Source organism: Uloborus diversus, chromosome 4, assembly GCF_026930045.1.
Source record: "Uloborus diversus isolate 005 chromosome 4, Udiv.v.3.1, whole genome shotgun sequence".
NCBI classification, from domain to species: Eukaryota; Metazoa; Arthropoda; class Arachnida; order Araneae; family Uloboridae; genus Uloborus; species Uloborus diversus.
In genome coordinates this window covers 52,612,051-52,625,619 of record NC_072734.1, presented here as the reverse complement: position 1 = coordinate 52,625,619, position 13,569 = coordinate 52,612,051, and the positions used below count along the sequence as shown (strand labels likewise).

The 13,569-nt window shown below is 32.4% G+C and overlaps 1 protein-coding gene across 1 annotated transcript in view; it reads left to right on the top strand.

The window, feature by feature from the left end:
* Positions 1 to 11,194, top strand: part of LOC129221597 (trifunctional enzyme subunit beta, mitochondrial-like) — a gene marked incomplete at its 5' end in the record, with an annotated part of 66,144 nt that extends 54,950 nt beyond the window's left edge. The window contains 2 exon segments of the mRNA XM_054856116.1: positions 2,945 to 3,109; positions 10,902 to 11,194. Coding sequence (XP_054712091.1) covers positions 2,945 to 3,109; positions 10,902 to 10,937 — 201 coding nt within the window.
* Positions 11,195 to 13,569: the final 2,375 nt, after the last annotated feature.

Here is a 13,569-nt window from a genome sequence, read left to right as displayed (position 1 = left end):
TGCAATGAATATGCATATAACTCGTGTAGATTATAGTATGTAACATTGTTTTTTCAGTTCAATGTATTTTTTTAACCCCCTCCTCATACTTATGAAGTTTGAGGGAGAGGGTCGAGCACCCTCTTTCAGTTTGAATAGGAAGTTAACATTCTTCCAGTATTTTACTATCCACAAGTCTAAAAACATTGAGTGGTGTCCTGTTTTCTAGGAGAAACCTTTTTTTTTAAAGTGTATTTTTTAACTACCCTAATGTACTAACACAAGTGAAGCAAATCACTGTAATAAACAATTAATGTAAATGTACCATATCTAATTTTCAATAGCGCGGAGCCACTGCCTTACATCAAGTGAAAGAACTGCAAAATTAACAATTGTGACATCTGTATCACAAAAATAAAGTTAATTGTTAAAATAATCTGAACTAAAAACTTAAGAAACCTAAACTTTTTCAATTATTGCTTTTTACCCCTCCAATCCATTGAACTCAAAGTGCTTTTAGACTTTGGCCTATAAAAAAATCATGCATCTTTTAGCTTCACATATTTCCCCTGTTTGTTGCTCATAAAACAGGGGTGCCACCCCCCCCCCAAAGTTGAATGGCACAACCCCCCCCCCCCTCCCCCCAATATTTCTGAACGCCTTAGCGCTTTTTTATTTTTAACCCTCTTTTTTTTATTTATTTTTAATTATTGTTTTGAAAGAAAAGTGTGCTCGCTCCCCAGTAAAATACACACACACAGATGAAAATAATAAAGTAAAATAATATGAGTAAATAATGTGAATAAAAATAAAGTAAAATAAATAATTAAAAAATTCCCCCCAAAACTTTTGATGGCGCAACTTGCGCCATAATCACTCCTGTGGGCACCCTGTCATAAAGTTAAATTTTGAGCATTGATCAGAAACTTCTCTGATGTGCAAATTTTTTTTAATTGGATTACTTTTATTTTAAAAGAAAGAAGCGCATTGGAAGTCTTTAAAGATCACTACCAAAATACTAAAAGATTAGCGATACTTCTGTAAAAAAGAAACTTTCTAAGTTTAAAATTGTCTAATGAACTAAATTTACAGAACAAAATTGTTTAGAATAATATGATTTCATTAATTATTTTAAAGAAATGATATAAAATATGAAAAGATTATTGCAGCTCATTAAAATCTTCAGTCGTGCTGTGCATCATAACTTCAGAACTGCTGACGTAAACAAGCAGTGTTTAAACAGAGCCCGCTCAAACGAGGAAGAAAAGAAGTACCTTCTGAGCATGTCCGCAGCGGACTGCTATGGAGCACTGCAGGGGGAAGAAGAAAGAGGGAAATGACAAAACCGTGAATGGGAAGGGAATGGCGAATGGTAAGGGAATGGCAGCGAAAAAAGACAAGGCTGAAAGGGTTTTTTTGCGGGCCACGCTAATTTCCCTGATTTTCGGCCATTTTCATTTTCCCTGACAATTCCAGGTTTTCCCGGTGCGTGGCAACCCTGTGTGATAGTTCAGGCATTATTAATTCCTAATAACCAAGAATAAATTCTGGCAAATTAATTTCCTCATAACCATAAATATCTACTATAAATAAAAAATGAAAGTGAAATCACGCATTCTCAAACATAGTATTTTGCAGCTACAAATGAATCATAAGTCTGATGTACATTATACAACTTTAAAAATCAAAAGATCAACAATGCATATTTTGTTTAAAGATTTTTAAAAAAAGTTACAAATTATGTAATTTATTTGCCTAATGTATCTGTGACAACAATTATAGAAAGACAAGTAGGTTTTAAGAGAATCATTATGTTTTAGGTTGTAGATATTATTTCTCTTGGTTTAATGCATTTAGGAATACAATTTTTTTATCAAAGAAAAAAAAATCATTTTACTTAAAAGCCTCAGTACAAACTCAAATGAAAATACTCTTTTATCATATTTTAAAAATGAACTCTCTCATAAAAATTAATGTTTATTGATTCTTCTACCATTCATACATGAGACTTTTTTTATTATATTGGGATCAAAAAAAGGTCTTTTAAAGATGAAAATTTGGCGTTAAATTTTTTTTGATAAGAGCAGAGTTACATGAATATTTTCATAATTTTATACATTTTCTTTTCTTGCTCTGACTGCATCGTCTTTCGGGGATGCAAACACTGTGCAGGTATAAGCGCAATTTTATGCCTACTATAAGTGTTCTTCGACTTCTTTAGTTATTTTTTTTTTCTCTTCTCATTTAAATATTCTAGTGTTAAGATATTTTTGCCCTATGGATCGCTTCAATGATACATAATCTATGTCAATAAATCTTAAGTAATCAAGCAAATTAGGTAGTAAATGAAGTTTTGGTTGAAATATGCTTTTTGGACTATTTTAAAATGCAAAAGACAAAAAATAATGATAATTGAACAAATGAAAAAAGAGCTACTTGGATTTTATCTCTGTGTAATTTAGAAAATCTTAGTTGGTCTGCCTTGCATATTTATATACCTAATAGGAAAGCTGCTTTGATTAAAAAAAGAAAAAAAAACAAAAGAAAAACTACATAAAAAGTAGTCGAAAACTTTGTACTGCATAGTGAATAAAATATGACAACGTATATAAAGTACAAATTCAAAATGAAAAAAGGTTAAAAAACCAGCAAACAGCTGTTTCGGCACTCTAAAATACAAGTGCCATCATCAGTGCAATTAAAAACGAAGTCTTCGTTTTTAATTGCACTTGTAACGGGACCTTCAAACATATGGGCAGCCAAAATATCCACTATGTTTCCCTATACCAATTTTTTTATGTAATCGCTTAGCAGCAAAATTATATTTTCTTTTGCCTTAGTTCTAAATCTGTACCTTTAAATAGCCAATTTCCAGGCATTTAATGTTTGACACATATTTTCTGGCAATCTACTACTGTAAGTGTTTATTTGGTTCATATTTATTGAAATATTTAAAACATTATAGGTTGGAGTTCCTCCACTTGAAAAATTCAATAACTGGGGAGGATCGCTGTCATTGGGTCATCCTTTTGGTGCCACAGGTGTAAGATTAGTGACAACAGCTGCTAATCGTTTAATTAAAGAAGATGGCAAGTATGCTTTAGTTGCAGCATGTGCTGCTGGTGGACTGGTGAGTATTTTATTATTTAAAATTACATTCATTTTCTTTAGTAATGTACACAACCTAGTGAAGTAATTCACCCTTATAGGCTTTTAATTCACACAAAAATTATGTGTTAAACTAAGCAGGTAAAAGTGTAGCATTCTTTCAAAATACCTGAAAAAGTAAGATTACTCACGACAAAGAAAAGTTTCTTGTAAAATTAATTTTTAAGAAGTAATGAAAAATGGACCTAACTGAAAAAAAAAGCATTGCTAGATCATATCATATTAAAAATAATAACATTACAGTTGACTTCCGCTACAATGCGATCCGACTTACGCGAAATGGCTATAACGCGAGTTTTTCTGGAACGACGAATTTTAGAGCTAAAGCGAATTTCTCGCACTCAACACGAAAATATTTGGAAAGGAATCATGATGCTAAGTTTTGGCTTTGTTATTTACTACCAACATTGACTCCGTGAATGTAATTTCATCCTTTCAGCATCACTGACTGTCATGGGCGTCGCGGCTGGGGGGGTCCAAGGGGTCCGGACCCCCCCCAATATTTGAGGACCGGACCCCATCAATATTTGAAAATCGGACCCCCTCGATTATTGTCAAGATAAAATTCATTATTTTGGGGAAATTATTTTTGCTTTGAAGACTTTAAACAGTTGCATAATACATTTTTTACCATGTTTAATTCATATCAAATAAAACGAAATGAACATCGAAAAAAAATGAACTAAAAAAACAAAAACAAAATAGGTGATGTGTATAGTGAACGGGAAGTCGGAAAGTGAACTCCAATGACAAATCATTGCTCTGCTCTCTGCGCAAACTAGCTTCAGTGGAGGATGCTAGAAAGGGGACACCTTCTCCCTAGCGATGCTCCCTAGTGCAATGTCAACTATCCATAGTCGTGTCGCCGGCCTCCCCAGCTTGAAAGTCATTCCAGCGTATTTGTTGCTATTTAGGGGGAAACAACGGGACAACCTTGAGATACTGAAACTAAATGGACTACCCCCCGCCCCTTTTTTTTTACGACTCTCGTGCTAATAAGTCAACAGAAGTCAGACGGGGATCTAAATTTCTGCCCTTTTCTTTCTTATCTCGTTTCTCGGCGCTTCCAGGTTTCTGTTTCGAGTTTTGCAGGGTTTGTTTCTCCGATTCAATTCAATTTATAGTGACACCGATGTTACCCAAACAAAATGAGACACCAGTCCTCTTTGGCGGTTTTTTGCAGCTGGCAACAACACCCTGACCAAAGGATGCGCCAAAGTTTAGAAGACTATTTAGCTGGTCAAAGGTTAAGTTTGGGGTAGAAAAGGAAAGGAAGTGTCATGTGTTTGACATTATTCAACACGTGGCTTCAAAGTACCTTACCGAAGCGCAATTCCTCAAATGTGTTTGCGGCATCTCAAATTTGACCAAAAAAGCGTTATGTTACAGAAAGAAAAGAGGAGGAGTCTAAAAATTAACGTGCAATTTCAAAAGCAAATCGTGAGCCAGCATAACAATGGATACTGTGATGTCACTTCCGATTGACCAACAAAAAAAGAAGCGCAAGATGACCAGAAAAAAAGACAGAAATAAAAGGAGTTACCCTATAGGGAAACGTTCCGACAAAAATAAAGATAATTTCATGTGGTCTTTTGGTGTCCTTGAGAGTAGGTGACCTGAAGAGTGCTCCTATTTTGGTAAAAAATACTTTTTTTTTACATATTCGATTACGGCTATGGAGAGGTGGCTTGAAACGGGAAAATGTGTCAAACCTTCTACATCAAATGAACCTGAGCAATTTTTAACTACTGGATCATCATCAACATCCCCGGAACCGTCTTTAAAAAGTCAAAAGACCGTGATAGGTAATTCATTCTGTTTAGTGTAATATATGCAGGGGCTCCCCCATTTTATACTATTCAGATGAGGTTACTTCTCGATTTTCCGAATGAAATTCCTAATTACCCACATCACTATATCTAATGAGAATATCTTTTTAATGCAATATTTCACAAAAAAACTACTCGAAATTTGAAGACTCATCAGACAAAATTTTCTGGGAAAGGAAAGTTTATGAAAGTTCAAGTCCTATCGAGTAGCCCCTGAATGCCTGCAAATCAGGTATGCTTTATGGTCAATATTTTGACATTATGAGTCCTATCGGAGCTAATGCTTTCTCTTTTTTTTTTAAATGTTTGATCTTTTATAAATTTTAATGGGATAAATAATACTCCTTTTAGTTATTAAAGCTCAACAGAAAATTATCCATTAATAATCCTGCTTTACTGAACAAATTTTATTGAAATAACAATTTTAAAACTTATTGTCACGTGTCAGAAAAAAGCAGTTCATTTCTCTATCTTTTTTCCATCGTCCGCTGATCAGAATTCAATTATACACCAAATGCTATTTTTTCTCTGTGTAGGCTAGTACTTTTCAATCTGTGGGGTGTGCCTCTCAAATCAGGCCTGTCACTTAAAAAGGATCAGGAGGGGTACTTTCCCTGCTGACTTCGAGAAATCAGGAATTAATGTATTTACTTGGGCATGGTTTTTGCTGTTTTTTGGTTTCATATGCATTGAGTGTATGGAGGATTCAACAAAAAAGCAAAATTTTGGTGCATTTGTTACAAGAAAACTGAAAAAATTAAGAAACTACTTTAAAAGGTTGCATTATTAAAATATGATATCATGAGAGCTTAATTATTTGTCTTATTTTATTTTTGTAGTTGTGTTTTTCGTAGGCTCGTAAATGTCATAACGGTGAATTATATACTTTAATTTTTTAATTAAAAATCATCAAATTAAGCTCATTTGAATCCAACTTGTGCCAAGAACTTACAGCTGCAGGGTATATCACTATGTAATACAAAAATTTAATTGTACAGTTGTCGCGGCTTATATGAGTCACATTTTGTTCTAAACAGTTTTGATTCCATAAAGCGGCTGATTCAATAAAGCTGGATTTCGTTTTTGATGATTTCATTCATTAAGAACGGTTAATTCAACTGTCCACTGTATCAAAATGTTGAAAATTTGGTGCGACTACTCTTGGTGTGCCGCCCTTCGTCGTGTAAAGCTGAAAGAAGCTTCAGTGCACTGAGAAAGCTGAAATTGTATCTAAGGTCGACTATGACACAAAAGCAGTTGAATCATGTTGCTTTATGTTACGTTCACAAAAACATCTTGGACGAAATTGATCACAAAAAAAAATAGCATGGATATTCGTATCCCATGTGCAGTCTAGAAAAAAATGTATTTGTTGGTATTTAATTTTTTTTTCTGATTCTGTAACATGTAAATCAAGATGTACCCGTTTAAAAGCATTGTATTAAATGTAAACCCATTTCTATTTAATGTCAAGCTTTTGTCTCATATATATATATATATATATACGAATTTTTCTTAATGCAACTTGAAAATGACAGAGTCAGAATGGTCCCCCCCCCCCAATAAATTTCAGCTGACGGCGCCAATGCTGACTGCGCAAGTTCAAACACACCCCACTATAAACATAGCTTTATTAGGGTATTACATGTCCTCATTTCTCATTTATTAATTCTAAATATGAAAGGTGATGAACTATTGTGGCACCTAGATACGCTGTTTCATCTAAAGTTTGAAGATGGAAACAAAAATCGAAAGTTTGACAATTTAAGAAAAGGTAAAGATTTTTTGATACGCTTGAATGACTAGAAAGTGGGTCGAAGATAGCACGAAAATTAGGTATGAATGAATCTTTCATACGTATTTAATTAAAAGTCAAGAGAAGGCAATCTGTATCAGTCCAGACCTTAAGTTTTAATATGAAGCTTGCAGAGTAAAATGCTAAAAATATGAAATTGGAATCTGCTCTTGTATTGTAAATTATAGAGACTCTGAAAGAGGGGTGTCACCATAGATGTAAATGTTATAAAAGTAATTGCGAAGCTACTGTATTAAAAAATATATTAGAATGACAATCATATTGCGCAGCATAAATCGTCATCTTCAATTTTTAAGTTATAAATGTAACTTATTGTATCTACTGTACTGTTTTATTTCTCTCCCTCAAATTGATCATTGCGGTTTTGTTCATCGTAACAGTATTTTATGTTGAATAATACAACTTTTTTTAAAAATATGTTAAAAATTCAGCTCTTTATGCAAGAAACAGTATTATATAGTTACAAAATGGTTTAAAACAGTTTAAAAGTTGTTTTAAAATGTCTAAAATGGTTGGGTATGTTAATAAAAAAACCATATACACAACACTCTTTCACAACGCAAAATTTCGACTTACACAAGGAGTCTTGGAATGCATCCCTCACGTAAGTCGAGATCGGACTGTAGTTCCTTTCTGCCAGTTATTTTTAAATACTAGGGGTTTTTTTGCATTATAATGTTTTAAATTGATTTCAGTACTTCCGTATTCCAAATTATAGACTTGATGCACCTAAACCTTGACTCATATGATTGAATTCCAGATTTGAATATTACCTGAATTAAAGTAATGAAAATCAAAAACATCCCACATTTTAAGTCAGCAGAAGAAAAGGGAATAAATAAAGAGAAAATCTTAATATTATCTTTCTTTTTCTCAGGGTTGGCAAGAGCCCATGTCAACCTTGTCGACAACAAGGTCTCAGCCTCTTGGGGGGGGGGGGGCTTGGACTGAAAGTAGTAAAGGTTTTATAAGTGTAATATAGGAGAAGGTGGCCTGGTGAAAAAACTGATAAGGGCTCTGCCTTAGCTCTCGGCATCCCAACTTTTCTTTAAATAATAAACCAGAACTTAACACTTTTTGTCATGTGGGTACCCCTAAGGATTGAGGGGCCTAGACCTTTGCCTAGTCAGTATGTTCAGTAAACAGGCTTTACTGACGAAAAAAAAACTAAAATGGTACATTTATTCTGTTCAAAGCTCGATCAGTCATGTCTGTGTTATATGATGAGTTTCGAAACGCTGACAAAAAAAGTTTTTTTTTAAACACAACTTGTGCTGGGTCCTAATAAGTTGCAGTCAAATATTCTTATTTTATGCATAATACCTACATTTCTTCAGGGTTCATACGCTTTTGGTTAAAAAAAGTTCCCCGACTTTTCCAGGTTTTCCAGGTTGTTTTTTAGAAAATTCCAGGTTACCTGCTTCATTCAAAATTTAAGTTTAAATAGTAATATTTTCAAAATAATTAAAATTGTTTAAAGTAGCAATGCAGAAGAACTGAAACTTTTCCCCTTAGATTTAAAAAAAAAAAAATAACTTGGAATTTTTTTTCCCTTTGTTTTCTCTGTCAAAATTTTCTTCTGTCAAGTTTTTTTAAACATTTTGTTCAAAATTGTTTTAATTTGTTTACTATTTGTTGAAAAAGCAGAGTACTTTCAACTTATTTTTGCGTTTTTTGATGTCACGTATAATATTATAGCGTTTTTCTGTAGTCCTGCAGCAACCTTTTAGCATCCGCTTTTGGTTTACAATACTTCTTTTTATTTTCTTATTAGTAGGTTACACAAAACATATTGAGCAAAATGCAAAGCTAAATTTCAGTATAAATATGATTAACTTGTTGCATCAATCGGCATACCATGTAATGCATAGTAACAAAAATCAACATCTGCCAATCATAGGTCAATGCCAATAATCTTTTCTTTTTTTTTTTTTTTTCCACATATTAAAGGACGCTTACATTAAAATTTCAAATTTTCTTTTCCAGAAAGTAATAGTTAATTTTCAAAAATTCATAACTTTTTGCACATTTAAGGTTATTTTCAATAGTACACATTGATATAAACATCCAATTCTGTTTCTGGAAGTTTAAGTCTACTTCTATTGTGCAAACGATCAAATATGGCGACAGAGTGAAAAATTCAAAATAATAAGTAGATTTTTGGATTTGTAGCTATAAAAGTAGTAATAAATAATTAATAATCCTTAAAAAACTACAATAAAAGGAAAATAGTCAGTATTTAGCACATAAGAGTCTAAATCAATTAGAACAAAAAAATGTTATGAAGATTAAATTTTGCATTTTTCCAGAAAATAATTACAAATTATCCGGAAAAAAAGGCACAATTTGTTTTGTTTTCAATAGTTTGCATTGCAATTAACATCCAATGCCGTTTTCGGGAACTTAGGCACTTAAAAAGTCTTGTGTACTTCCATCTTGGGAATGACCAAATATGGCGGCTATGCCCCAAAATATCAAATAACTTTTTCAATTTGTCGCATGAAGACAATTAAAAAATAATAAATCTTCATCAAACTGCAATTCATTGAAAAGTTTTTATCACATTTGCGTCCGAGGCAATGAGGATAAGATTAAATTTTAAGTACAAAATTTTTCATTTCTCAAGGAAATTATTTTTAATAATAATAATAATAGAAAACAATTTGCAGACCATTTTTTGTTATCTTCATCAGTTTTCAATTAAAGAAAACATCCAATTCTGCTTTGTTTTTAGAAACTTGGGCATTTTAGGATCGTATCTACTTCCATCTTGTGAATGACCAAAGATGGCGACTACGTTTCACACGTAGCTGAAATGATTTTCCGATCAAAAAAAAAAAAAAAAAAAACGTTTTTCCCCGATCGACCCTCCCATCTACAGGTTGTGCTTCCGAAGCAGTAAATTGTCTTCTCTCCTGTTGAGTTTGCGCATAATTCCTGTTCACTTGATTTTTTTTTTCTTTGGGAGACTAACTAACTACTCAGAGCCAAAAATGGCGGCTGCTGAAGATTTTTTGGGATCGCCACTTTTTTCATTGCTTTAAAATTGTTACAATTTTTTTTTATATACATCGGTAAAAATGAAGATTAGATCTCATAAAACAAAATTCCCTGGGAAAAAATTGGCAAAAGAAAATTTTGGGGACACGTTTGGAAAATTTCCTGACATTTTTGACTATGTCATTTTCAATGATAATTTCAGGTTTTCCCGGAGCGTACGAACCCTGAAACGAACAGAATGCTGTAGCAACCCATCTAAAACTTCAGGCAGTAGAAAGAAATGCGTTCCCCTCACTGACTCCATGCAAGAAAATCTTCGCTCTTTTGGCGCATTTTTCGTTGTGAAAAAAAAAAAAAGCGTTCATTTTTCGATTGCAGTTTTTAAGTGCCAGCGTTGGTTTAGATAAAAAATTTTTCGTGAAATCACAATAAAAACGAAGACTAGATCTCATGGTACTTAATTCCTTGGGAAAAAACTGGAAAAAATTTTTTGGAGGACAAAATTTGAAAACTCCCTGACATTTTTGACAGTGTCATTTTCCCTGACAATTCCCGGTTTTCCCGGAATTCCCGGAGCGTACGAACCCTGTTTCTTTTTCTTATACTTACTAATTTATCTTAACAATGAATATTCCCTTACCTCTTGCATTAGATTTACATCTTAATACATAAAAAAAAAGTTAATAATAAAGTTAATAGAAAAAAATAGTTAATAAAACAACTGCTCGGTGGGCATTATTTAGATAAATCAAGTTGTAATAAATACTATATGCATTCTGACACCAAGCAGTTTAAAACATTTTCTTTTTACTAAATGTTTTCTACAAAACGGTTCAAACACTTGATAGTTTATTGAAATTTACAAAGTTGGAACAGAACAGCATCTATCAGCCCCTCTAGTTGAATTATATTTAAAAAAAGAAAAAGGTTTTCATGTGTTAAATCATTTTTGAAATATGGGGTTCACTTCAAACTTAGGGCTTGGACCAATTGGTGCCCCCCCCCCCCTCCTCCTGCATGCAGACATAAATTGACTTCAGCATCAATACATGTATTAATGAATGGAAATCTTTTTCTTACTTCTAAAAATGTTTTTTTTATTTTTTCAGGGTCATGGAATGATTGTTGAACGCTATCCACAGTGACTTACTTCAAATCAGTTTTAAACTACATGTATATATTTTTATAAAACAATTTTATAATTGAATTGTTAAACAAGTGTGTGTTTGCTTTGCAATATATTAATTATTAAATGTAAAATAAATCATGCATCAAAATATGCTGAAAGTAATTGAAATCACATAGCTATGTATTTATTTATTGCTTTCTTGAAATACTGCAAGTGCTGGTAAACACTGAAATTATTTTTATATTCTGTATTGTTAAATAAAAAAATTCATTTTTCGAATTGCTTTCTTGTAGTACTTATAAATAATTTGCAGATTTACTCAGATGAAGAATCTACATGACATTTTACCTCTAAGATAAGATAATTAAAAGAGAAATTTCTGAATTCATATTTGAACAGTAGGTTTATCAATCTAGCATTATGCATCTGAAATATAACTACCAATTAAAGAATATAATGTTAACGATATTTAGTTTACATTTTGGCATATCGCAAAGACTATTTTGGGGGAGGATCAACATCTTAAGTACAGTTGAACTCGAATCACTTTTGTCATTTCAGAAAAAAAATAAGTAACATTCTGCTATTCCCAAAATGATTATTGTGCATGCGGTTATTTCGCCTGCTATTGACCTTCCCTCTATGATGCTGGATAAGTCGTAACCCACGTGATAATAGGCCAGAAACTCCCCCCCCCCCCCGCTTTGTTACGCCACCAGTCGTCGATCTATGAACTTGGCGCGAAATTTTGAAAGCAGTGCAGTTTACTAGTAAACAGCAGTGTTGCTTGCTCTAGCTGAAATAGGATATATGTTACTTCGGATGAACCTTTTTCAATACCATACTATTGAATTTGTCCACATCGGCATACTGGAATGTAGAGGCAATTAAAAAAATTTATACTAGTCTTATAATTAGTGTCTGAGTGAAAGTGAGACAGTGATTTCAGATTCCAAACAACCTGCATGCGAAAAAAATATTGGGCGCCATATGGAATAAATTTTTAAGTTTGGAGGTAAGTACTTTTCTCAGATAAACTAATTTACTTTTGTTGCAGAAGAGTTCATGCAGTTAAGGTTCCTTAACTTTTCCTCCCTTACACAAACAATTTTTCAGTCCGTTTCTAATATCTTTGTAAGCTTTTATTTCAGCATACTGCTTTAATATTTGAAATGGTTAACTTACAACTTTTTTTTTCTTTATTTTTTCAATCTTGTACACACATTTTTTCAAATGGATTTTCCAAGCTGATAATATACATTTATCAAAAGTTTCTGCAAATATACTTGATGCTACCAGAAGCAACATAACTTAGTGTTGATATTCAGTTGATATGTAAACAAGTTTATTGAAACAGGCTTTGAACTATTCTTATATTTTTGATAATTTCATAAGCTATCGTGTTATTTTGATCAAAAAACATTCCTTGATGGGCTCCGTAATTCTGAGGTATAAGCTTAGCTTTGAATGCCAGAGGTTGTGGGTTGGATATCTGAACATTCACCCCCCACTCCGACTACGCCACTGCAATGTTATTCAAACAAGCTGGTCCTTTGTGTAAATGAAGAAAATATTTTTTTTTTCACTGTCCTCATTAAGTTTTGTGCTATTTATGCATAAATTGCTGTTAATTTAACTGGAGTCATAATTTCTGGGCTTGCAAAAGATTACCTTTGAGCAGTGGATACACAACGTGTTTTTGCCGATGCTCTATGCTTGTTTGTTATGTTTAAAAAGGGCAAGATATCTATATATGTTTTGAATTCCTTGGATTTTCTGTTAAGCTTGCAGGAACCAACCCTGAAACTGTAACATAAATTGGATTTAGGGGGTGTCCATGAACAATGTTACAAAATTTTGAACAAATTTGCCCCCTGGCAATTTGGTCTCATAATAATGATAGCTTTTCAACGGCTATAATTATAAATAACTGTGCCATTGAAATTTAAAGAGGAGGGGGAGATGGTCTTTGGGGTATTTTTCTTGAAGTTTTCACAATTAAAACGGGTAAGGCACCCAAGTATTTATGTCTTTTAAGTATTCTTTCTTAATTTCCTCAGCTAAGTTAACATTAATAATTTGGTGTTATGTTTGATAGTAGTTTGAATGTAGTATGTCTTTGAAACATATTACAGTCATGTTTCCCTTTATTAAAGTAAAATTGTTTATTTTTTTAAAATTTCATCTAAAGCTTATTCAAACACAACGTTAAAAATTATTTTTTGTTTTGATGTAATTGTAAAATGTAATCTAATTTATTTATTTGACTACTTTTTAAGACTTAATGTTTCAATACAAATATACGATTAGTTTAAAAATGTGATTAGTTTTAAAAATGTTTTTCGGATGAAAAATAGAACTTTGTTCATTTATCACTTTGTTTTAACATAATTGCAAAATAAAAAACGTGTTTACTTATTTGAATCCTTTTTAAGACTTAAATATTTTCATGGAAAATACTATGAAAAAAGCTCAGTCTATTTTTTAATTTATGATTATTGGCTCCTTTTCATGTTTTCAAATGAAAAAGTAGAACTTTTATTGCTACTAAAGTAATAGAAGACAATAATAAATAAACCATATAATTCAAAATAAACCAAAATACTAATCGAAGCACCCACTTCCCAATATCATGAATCGACGAACGA